At 25.5% G+C, this 10,758-nt stretch overlaps 2 protein-coding genes across 2 annotated transcripts in view; one reads left to right on the forward strand and one right to left on the reverse strand.

Moving 5' to 3' along the window:
* Positions 1-10,758, reverse strand: part of LOC107072433 (coiled-coil domain-containing protein AGAP005037) — an 85,813-nt gene that overhangs the window by 36,511 nt on the left and 38,544 nt on the right. The gene's annotated exons all lie outside the window — the stretch shown is intronic.
* Positions 1,420-5,512, forward strand: LOC149033027 (uncharacterized). The gene is made up of 4 exons (XM_089171077.1): positions 1,420-2,307; positions 2,736-2,841; positions 3,609-3,817; positions 4,247-5,512. Exons 1-4 carry the CDS (start codon positions 2,134-2,136, stop codon positions 4,724-4,726), a joined length of 969 nt encoding a protein of 322 aa, XP_089027203.1. The 5' UTR covers positions 1,420-2,133; the 3' UTR covers positions 4,727-5,512.

Genomic DNA, 10,758 nt, shown 5'->3' on the forward strand with positions numbered 1-10,758 from the left:
TGAAGTACAAATACGAAGTAGTCGGAACAATCATGGCAAGAACAACGGATAAGAAATGCGAGATTTTTTTCTTATTTTTCGTATTAAGTAGCTAAAAGGTATTAATATTTAAAGACTATTCATTTATTCTATATTAATTAATATGTTTCTTTTTTATCGATTTTATCTTGATTATAATATTTATTTTAATTTGGGTATGTATGTATTTCTTTGATTTTTTAATTTTATTATTATTATTTCAATTATTTATAGTAATATTGTAGTATTATTATATTATATTGTTATTTTTAAAAAATTGTTATTCAAATGAGTAGATAATAATCAATGTTATTGTAGAACACACTTCTTTTTTTCTATAAAAAAAAGACATTTATTGTAGAAAAGAGAAATCAAATTGCGTAACTGTACTCGATAAAAAAAAATATTTACAAAGGTAAATAAAATTAATTATTAATTATAGGAAATAACGAGGTATTATATTAAACGATTATTTACTTTTTATTATTTGATATATAATAGATAAACAATTTTTTTCCTATAGATAAAGGAAGTTTCTCTTTAACTTTGAAATGAAATAAATTCATAAATTCTGTATGATAGCAATAAAAAAAAGAAGGAGTTTTCTAATTAAGCAGACGTTTACAGTGCACGTTCGTAAAATAGTTTTCATTTTGTTCTGTTCGATTTCACCATTTTCCAATCTCTCCGTTTGCTTTCTCGTTGGTTTGTTCAAGCACATATAATAGTTTATCCAACCAGGATATTTAAATCCAATTGCATATACAATCAATTGCTTTTGTTTCATCTCTTAAATTTATCGGGGGAAAAAAATTCTCCAATTGAAATACTTTATAAAATTTTCAGAAATTATATTACAACAGGAATGAAATTATTCTATTTCTTCAATTAGTAGGTATAACAATTTGTCACTGCGGGAAATTTAAATGTATTCATTTATGCAATAAAAAAATAAAATTATTTCTTTTTCTTCTAAATTTATTAAGAAAAAAATCTCCAACTAAAATTTTTGGAATATGTTTAGAAATTCAATAAAAACTTTAGCTTCACTCATTTCTCTATTTTCTCAATTACTAATATTACGTATAATAATTTATCACTGAGAAAAATCTTAATGCAATTAGGAAATCAAAAAGTAAAAGAAAATTATTCCTTATTCTTTTAAATGTACTAAGAATAAAATCTCTAACGTAAATCCTTGAAAAATGTTTAGGAATTAAATAAAAACATTAGCTTCTCTTATTTCTCAATTAGTTCAATATTACGTATAATAATTTATCACTATGGAAAATCTTAATAAATTCACTTATACAATTAAAAAATAAAAAACAATTGTTCTTTATTCTTTTAAATTTATAAAAATATTTTCAAACTGCTTATATTGATCAATTCAATATTTTAGTTCCTTTAAATTTTAAATGTCCAGTTAATTCACTAATTTAAAATATTATACAATTCTAATATTGTTATGTGTTCGATTAAATATTAAATTAATAACAATAATGAAATAAAGTTAAATTATAAAAGAAAAGAAAAAAAGAGTGGAGGGTATTTTCCTTCTCGAATTATTTCTAAGATATGCGTTAGGAGGTCTAACTCCCTCTTTTTGATTTCAAGCAAGCGTAAAAGCAAACAGGCTCTGCCGATTCGCATCGATTTCCCTTCCTTAGTCGTTGTTACTCATGCAGTGCGTTCGGCAACGTGATACGTGCTTTTTCTATTGTTGGACTAGTTTGAATTAAAAAGAAAGGAATAAGAAGAAAGAGAAAGAAAAATAAAATAAGAGAATTAAAATAGGAGTCCAATTACAACAGGGGAACGAATTAGAGAGAAGAATAGGGGTTTTAAAATCAAATTTTATTTGTTGTTAATTACAGCAAGATGTTAAAAACAAGAAGATAAAGTTTATCAAAGTGACGTGTCCAATTAAACATTACAATTATTTTGATCATCATTAAGTTTGGTTTTTGTGTAAAATTTTATTTCAGATAGAATTTTTTTCTTAAATTAATGAATTAATTTAAATTAAAAAAATTAATCAATCACAGAAGAGATTTTTCATATTCGTCAAAGATTTATTTTAATCATCGGAAGTAATGTACGAAAGTAAGGATTATGAAAATGTTCGTATCTAATATTATTGTATTTGTTTATTTTATAATTTTTGGATGTTTTATCAAAAATGTGTCTTTGGAATTTTCTACATTGAAGACCGACCAATGGTTTGGAAAGAAATTAAAAATTTCACCTTTACATATGTACACTCTAACTCAGAAAGATTATATTCAGGTAGATATTGTTTTATTATTTTTCAAAATAATTAAGGTTTGTTTAATTTCCTATGACTATTGAATTCAAAAATTTTTCTATACTTTTATAAAAAAAAGTTTTTTAGAAGTTAGATTTTTTTGATAGAAGTAGATAATTTTTTTATAAGTTATTTTTAGATATTAATTATTTACTTTTTTAATTTTTCTCGTCAATTATCATCAAGGTCGTTAAAGATTTTCGATGAAAGAAAAAGAAAAAGAAAATAATCGATAAAAAGAAATTTACTTTAACAATCACTTTTCGAACGACCAATTACAAAAGAGAATGCGAATGAACCTTTTTTATGGTGTTGCTCCAAATAGATAGAATTTTAATTACCGATAAGAAAATGTTAAGAAGTTAATTTGTAATTTAATTGTATTATTTTTCGTTATTTTTTTTTTTAGTTTCTCAGGTGGGAATTACCTGTACCTAATATAGAAGAATTTACTTTTTGCTTATGGTTGCGTTCAGTCAACTTTAAGTATCCACAATCGATATTCTCTTACTCTAGTAAGTGTGCAAATATATTTTATTGCAATTAACAATAAATACTATAGAAATTTTTAATATCGGAATTGGTTCCAAATTTTGGATAATATTAAATTTTAAAAGTTAATTATTCTGTTTTGGCTAATTGTTTCTTGTCTCACAATTTTAAATAAACAACTTAGAAACATTTTTACAATTTAAAAAAAAATTATTCCTTTAAAAATGAAAGCAATTAAATTAAAAAAAAATTTACTTCAAGATTCTTGGTATTTCATTCAATTCTAACATTATTTATTGGTTGACTTAAAAGTTATCATAAGTGAAAGTTAAAAAAAAAAAAAAAAAGAATTAAAGAGACTATATTATCGTAACACAACAAGTGAAAGGAAATGTATTCCTTGTTTGTTATCTTATTTAAATTTCTCCCATCTTTTTATCACTAATTTTAGTTAAAAAACAAATATCTTTTGCTTCATTTTTAGTTAAATTTCTTCATTAGAAATAGAATTGATCAAACGATATAATAAAAAATTTTTATAAAAAGTTCTTGTAAAACAAATCTCTACACACACGCACGAACACATAAATAAATAAATTCTTTTTCACTTTTATCAAACTGCTTCTTCCCCTTGTTTTCTAATGATTTATTTGATTCATTTTATTTAAATATGCACATATTTGATTGTATACACACACGCAAACGTAATATCGAAACTTTCGCCAAATTGGAAAGTAGAAAAATTGTTAGATATGTCATATGAAATAAACGAGCGCTTTTATTTTGTTAGAAAACGAGAAAGATCGATTGATAAGAGGATGGATATCTGCAAAGGGTCGGAGCGTTCATTTGGAAATCGGTGGGATCAAAGTATTTGAGGAAGGTGTTACTCTTCAAGAAAATCGATGGTATCATATTTGTCAAAGTTGGGAGAATCGATTAGGTCGATTTGCATTGTGGCTCAATGGTCGAATAAAGACACAAGGTTTCTCTGAAGAGGTTCGTCCAATATCTTTACAAATAATTTCTGCTTCGTACTTTTATTAATACTCCGGTATAATTATTTATTACAATAAACGATAAATTAAAAAAAAATTTTTTTTAATTATTTTCTAATTCATTTTACGATACTTCCTCCTATTTCCAAATGAGTTGACACATTTGTATGAATATTTGCAAAACTACAAATATGACAATTAATTTGGATTTGACATAAAGTAATAAATAATTGAAATAAGATTATAAAATAATATGTTTCTAATTTTTTTTTTTTAGATATTAATTAATAATTCCAATCTATAATATTTAAAATAAATTTTCGTAATAATTTTTTAACTAAAATAATTATCCTAATTACCAACGCAATAATTCATTTTTATTTCCTCTCATTCTTATTTTCAAACTATTGTATAATTATTTTAATTTTAGACTGTGAATCATGTGATACCAAAATCAGGTGACATAGTCCTAGGCCAAGAGTATACAGATTTCGATAAAGGATTAGAAGAAGGTATCGAAGGATCAATATTTGGATTCAACCTTCTCTTAAAATCAGCATTCGATGAAGAATCAACAAGAATATCTTACACACCACCATCAACATTTACATCATATGGTACTCGTTTCGTACCAAGGATTCCATTGAAAGTTTTCAAAAATTCTCACAACAGATCAAGATTATCATCATCATTATCATTAAATAATTCCAAATATAATCACGATATAATTGGTTCCAGTATTCCGTTGGGTCAACAATTGGTTAAACTTTCTTACGTTTATTGCGAATTGGGTAAAGGTAGTCCACTAATAGGTGGTTCGCTTATGTTAATATCTTGGAGTAGAACACCCGTAAAAATATTTGGTGGAGCAATCCTGAAGAATGCAAACAGGAATTGTGGTAATTTTTGAATATAAAACTCCTAAGTGTCCTGTCATTAAACCCCTAATCCATTCTTACTCAAGTTCTATCTTTAAAACTGTTAATTAAATCCCCCGTCCTTAGTTCTGATAACCAATCTTCTATCCTGCTTTAGGCTAATAAATCTTTTTAGACATCAAGCAATCTAGATAATAAGTGATACTCTGAACAAGGAACATTTCGTAAGAATATTCCTCTCTCTCTTTCTTCCTTCTTCCTTTTTCTCTTGTCAGTGCTTCAGGCAAACATCAAAAATACCTTTATGGAAACACTGAATTACGTGATACCAATGAAACTTGTTACGGTTGGAATACTATAACTAGACGTACTACATGTGACATATATGTATCGAGAAAGAAAGAAAGAGAGAGAGAGAGAGGGAGAGAGAGAGAGAGAGAGAGGGAGAGAGAAAAAAGAACATACCTTATAGGGAAACAGTTCTCTTTCATCATTTTTTTTTGCGCAATAAACGAATGTTCAATAAGGAGAATCTACTAGTTTATAAAAACGCATTTTTTCTTATTTCTTTTTTTTGAATAGAATAAAAAGAGGAACAATATATAATTTATCGTAACAGTATTTATTTCTTACAATTGTTTATTACTATATTAATTTAAAGATTGTTCAATTAGTTCTAAGTTGTGTATTTTAATGCGAAGGATGTGATAAATGTTTGTAAAAAGGGAACAGATTCCTCAAATCTCTAAAAAGGGAGAGTAATAAAGATAATAATTTATTTAGAGAAGAGGTTTGTTGTATTTACTATTAGAAAAGTATTAATTTAATTTAAGGGATTAATAAATAGATTTTCTTTTTTATTTCTACAAATTGTTTAATATATTATATATTTATCTTAAAACGTTATATTTTTATATTAATTATAAATATCTTATTAACGTTAATAATCGATAAATATACGATTTTAATTTGAAAGAAAATTAGATTAATTATCTAATTAAAATAAATATATGAAATTATAATCGAAACACAATTTATTGTCTAAGAGATACTTTAATTAAGGATAGTATAAATATTCTTAAGCAATTATTGTATAATATACAGATATAATTTATAACAATTGATAAATATACGAATATTATTTTCTTAATAAACTAATAAATGAAATATTATCGAATAAAAGGTTCAATTTGAACAAAAATATTTATTTAATTAGAGATATTAAATAAATATTTAGAAAATAAATTTTAATAATATACGTGCAAATATATCTATAAAACTAATTAATATTAATATTAAACAGATAAATGTAAGATTATGATTTAATTTCATGTAATGTGAATAGGTAATTGAAAAAAGAAAAATAAAAATAAAAAAGATGATTTATCGTAATAAAAGGAGGACGAACGCAATTAGATAATTACGTAAGACTATACGTAGACGTAGCGATACCGTCCCATCCCCGTTGGTCCGCATCCGGGCACGTTTCTATAACACTTTCCCTTAGAGGAGTTCCATTCGAGGAATTTCACGATCTTCATCGTAAAAACTTATGCTATAACACGTATTTCTTACGGTATATCATTATATTACGATATTATTCAAAAAGTTGTTTAGCAAATTTCAAAAAACGAGCCGTCGTAAGAGAGGTCAAGAGAGAATGGGGGGGAATGGGGGAAAGCAGGTAGGAAGAAGAATTAATTTAACGATCGAAACTCGATCTCTAAAAAAAAAAGGGACCACCATAACCGCGTTCGCTTTCACTTTCACCAAAATTCGCTTTATTTTGTTATCTCTCTCTATTACTCGTTCTTTAACATTCTCTCTTTCTTTTCTTGTCTTTTAAGATCTTAAAACAAGCCCATATATTTAAATATGTATTGGCGTATACAGAGTGTCGAAAAAATTACTAATTTATAATGTGTACAAATTTATTCTTGTTATAAAATGTTTAACATACAACGTACGAGCATACGTTGGTATTTTTGAAAATACGTATACGCGTAAATATATATTGGCATATTACAGATTATTGAAATAATTATAAAAATTACTTGAAGAAGTATTATATACTTGCAGAAAAGTAAGTGAGATTTTTAGATAAGAATTTTTCTATATTATATTATATTCTTTTTTAGCGTTTCATTTAAAGTAATAATAATATAAAATATTCGATACATGTAGCATGCTTTGCAATATGCATTGCAGTATTACCACATGAGATTCATTCAACGGTATAAACGTGATTCATGATTTCAAGTCTTCCTATAAAAATAAATCACTTTCATAATGTTTTATTGTTAATGTAATAAGTATTAAAGGTTAAGGTTAATTAATTTTGAGAAAGTTTACAGAACCCACATTATATTTATTTAATTTCAAGTTACTTGTAATACGAACAAATTGTGAGAAGTGAATTTTTGTTTGATATTTTTGGTTATTCCGAATTAATTTACTAAATCAAAAAAAGAAAAGGTAATTTTTGAACACCTTGTATATGTATTTTTATGCATGTATGTATATGCTTTTAGCAAGGTTTCCGAGATCGGTGTTACGCGATCCACCTTCGGAGAAATTTATCTTGCTTCTTATTACGGTTTGTTTTGTTTGATCTGACATCCTTTACGATATGTGAGATGTCTTTCAAGAATCTTACTTTGTATCAAATCTTTAAGGTGATCGGACGCTTTCTCTTTTGGTTAGTATACGTTATATTTCAAAGTTTTATTGTTTCATATTACTTGTTTATATATTATTTGTTTAAATTATTATTAATTAAAAATGAAAAAATCTTATTTCGAATTGAGAGTAATCGAACGTTTCATACTCAATTACCTAATATGTATATACTATACTTTATTAATTATTTATTACAATTGGTCAACTTAATTATTATTTTGTCGGTTAATAAAGTAATGGAAGTGTTCGTATCAATTTTAATTGTCAATTTTAAATAATTTGCTTGTAACACAAAGTTTTAGAAATTCTTCTACGCATAAACATATTTTAGGATTATTAAATATTCAAACTTATTTGTAAAAAAATACTTTATCGTTAGAAAAATAAAATTCAACATAAATGATACAAAATCTGATCTGACAAGTATGTTCATATATATAATAGAATTTCGTTAAAATATAATAAATATTTGTTTAATTATATATAGTCTTGGCCTTCTTTTGGATTTTTTATTACCTTGCAGGAAATTAGGCATATTATTGATATTTTTATTGTTGAGGTTTTTAATCATTATTGGAATTGTTATTAAATATTATAGAATCATTTAACATAATTTATCTAACATGTAACATTCATTACTCATTGCACGACTTAATTACTCAGTTTAATATATCAATTAACGATAAAATTTTGCAACCACAATTATACATGATTTATTAAATACTAAACGTTTCAACATTAATTGCGACCCTGAAGAATAGTTTTTATTTATATAAACAGTTTCCACATACGCGAGATTACTTAGCCAGCAAGTTGAAATTATTTTTCAAATATTACGAATACCGAATAAATCTCAGTTTTCTTTTTTAAATAATTATTACAACGTTTAAAAATGTAAGTTATAATTATTTATTTTATTTTTAACAAACAAGATTTCTTATCGAGCTTAAAAATAATTTTAATTTATTTCTGAAATAAAGAAATAAATTTTATAAAATTAATTTATATATAAGAAAAATTTATATTTGATGAAGTACGAAGAATTTATTTTATAAAGAAACTTATGAAATAAATAAATAAATAAAATTTTTCAACACACATTATTAAAAAATTAACTTAATTATCAAACATCTATATACTATTTAATTTGGTATAGAAATTGTTATTATTGACTGGGGATTCAAGTTTGCCACGTAATAATTTCCTGTTTAATCCAGTTACACCTGTTATCCATTAAATAATTATTCACTTATATTAAAAATGAATCGTAAGTTTAACCTTGACACTTGTGATTTTGTTTCGTTTAAAGAAAAAAAAGACTCTACGCGATTAAAAAAAAAAGAAAGAATAATAATAATAATAATTCTAAAAATATTATAAAAATATATCCTCTGAAACATTTGAAACATTGACTCAGTGAAAACTTTTTCACGTGGGTGTATACGTGTGTCCTTTGTGAGCTGTTTTTCATTTTTCATTATTTTTCATCTACGAGATAGTCCTTTCGCCGAGTAATAGCGAAAATAAGAGAGACGAAGAAAACTCGGAGAGTGTGGGTTTTCTACATTTTTTCCTTTTTTTTTTTATAAATCTTCCACTCGGAATTTCCTTCTCCCACTACCCCCAACTTTCCCCCTTCTTCCACACCTCAACTGCAGTATTGAAGGCGGACGTATGGTATCCGACTTTCTTCTCTTCTCTTACGAACGTAAATGTTTCCGGTCGAGTTAACTACTTTGCCGTTGGATAATTTGTTTGTCTATTCAAGAATTTGTCTATTTTTTGTTTATTTTCAATTATATTACGAAAGATTGTATTGATTTTTAATTTTAAATTAAAAAAAGAATTGCTAAAGAGAGATTTCAAGTTGGTTGGATAATTGTTTTTTATCTAAGGACGAATTACTTTGTTTTATATTTTTGATTATTAATTATTCGTTATTGAAAAAGTTAATTTAAAAATGTTTCACGTGAATTGGCAGATGCGCAGATTAATTTTTTTTGTTATTATTATTTTTTAGGAATTTATAGACAAATGTTTTAAGTGAATTGATAAACGCACAACAAATGAATTTGTTTTGTTTTTTTTTCTGTAATTATCTATTTAAAAAGAATTATTTTTAAAATTATAAATTATTAAAAAAATATGATAACATATGTGTTATGTGATTTGGTAGTTTGTAGATGAATTTGTTTTGTAATTTTTTTTCTAATCATCCATTAAAGAAATAATATTTACACATTATGAAATTATTACAGAAACGTAATAAAATAAATGTTTTATCCGATTCGTTAGATGTACAGACAAATTTGTTTCTTGTGTGTGTATGTGTTTTTTTGGTAATTATTTCTTAATAGAAATTAAAAGCAATGATTCGGTAGGATAATTTTGTGTTAGTTAAAAATTAAGGAAAAATTATATGTTTAGGGGTAGAGAGAAAAAAAAGGTGAAGTATATAACGACCTCGTTTTACGTATAAGCTTTACCTTCGCTAACCGGTAATTCGCGTGTTCATGATGCATGAATACCAAGTGCAAGGATATTTCCTCTTGTAAAGATATTCACGCTAAACTAATTCGTCTTATAGTTGGATTGACTCGAAATGGTTCCAAGTTCGTTATTAGGGACAATTAATTTCACCTCGCAAAACACGATCGATCCTTCTAATTGTGGGAACTGAAATTATTCGAGAGATTACTTTCGATTCTCTTCTGTCAAGGTTTTCAATTAGGATTCCTATGTTTTATCTTTTTATTTGTTTTTCTAATTATTTTAATACCAAATAAAAACTACTTACTTATAGCATTTAAACATTGTTTTTTTAACGCGATTAATAATTACAATTGTTTAACATGAAAAAATATATTTCAATTCAATAATAATTCAAATCTAAATAAAATTGTAATTGTGATCGAGGTTTTAAAAATAAAAAAAAAACAGTTTGTACATATCAGGTGATGAATATTACGCAATCAGTATCTATTAGGATGAAATGAAAAGTAATCTGAGTGATTTGAAAAGCAGGAACACGAAACAGGAACACAAAACAGGAAAAAAAAACAGGAACTGTATACATAATACTTGGAATCGATAGTTACGAATCACTATTTCGAGAACGTACGCACGCACGCACGCACTTTCAAAGAATTTCGAAGGAACTATATGTAACGTGTAATCAAAAGAGAGAGAGAGAGAAAGAAATAAAAGAGAGAGAAAGGAGTTTCTCGGTCGATCTACTAAATAGAACAAAGTTCTCAGTATGGTATTGCAATTCGAAAGATTCCTCGTATGCTTATTGTTAGAATTATTTTATGATAAGTCATTAGAAAGATCTAGTTCTTCCCATGATTCATTACCGTCCCGTATTGGAATTATTTCATATATT

This window comes from Polistes dominula, unplaced genomic scaffold, assembly GCF_049000335.1.
Source record: "Polistes dominula isolate Pdom_NZ unplaced genomic scaffold, Pdom_raw_medaka contig_31, whole genome shotgun sequence".
Taxonomy (NCBI): Eukaryota; Metazoa; Arthropoda; class Insecta; order Hymenoptera; family Vespidae; genus Polistes; species Polistes dominula.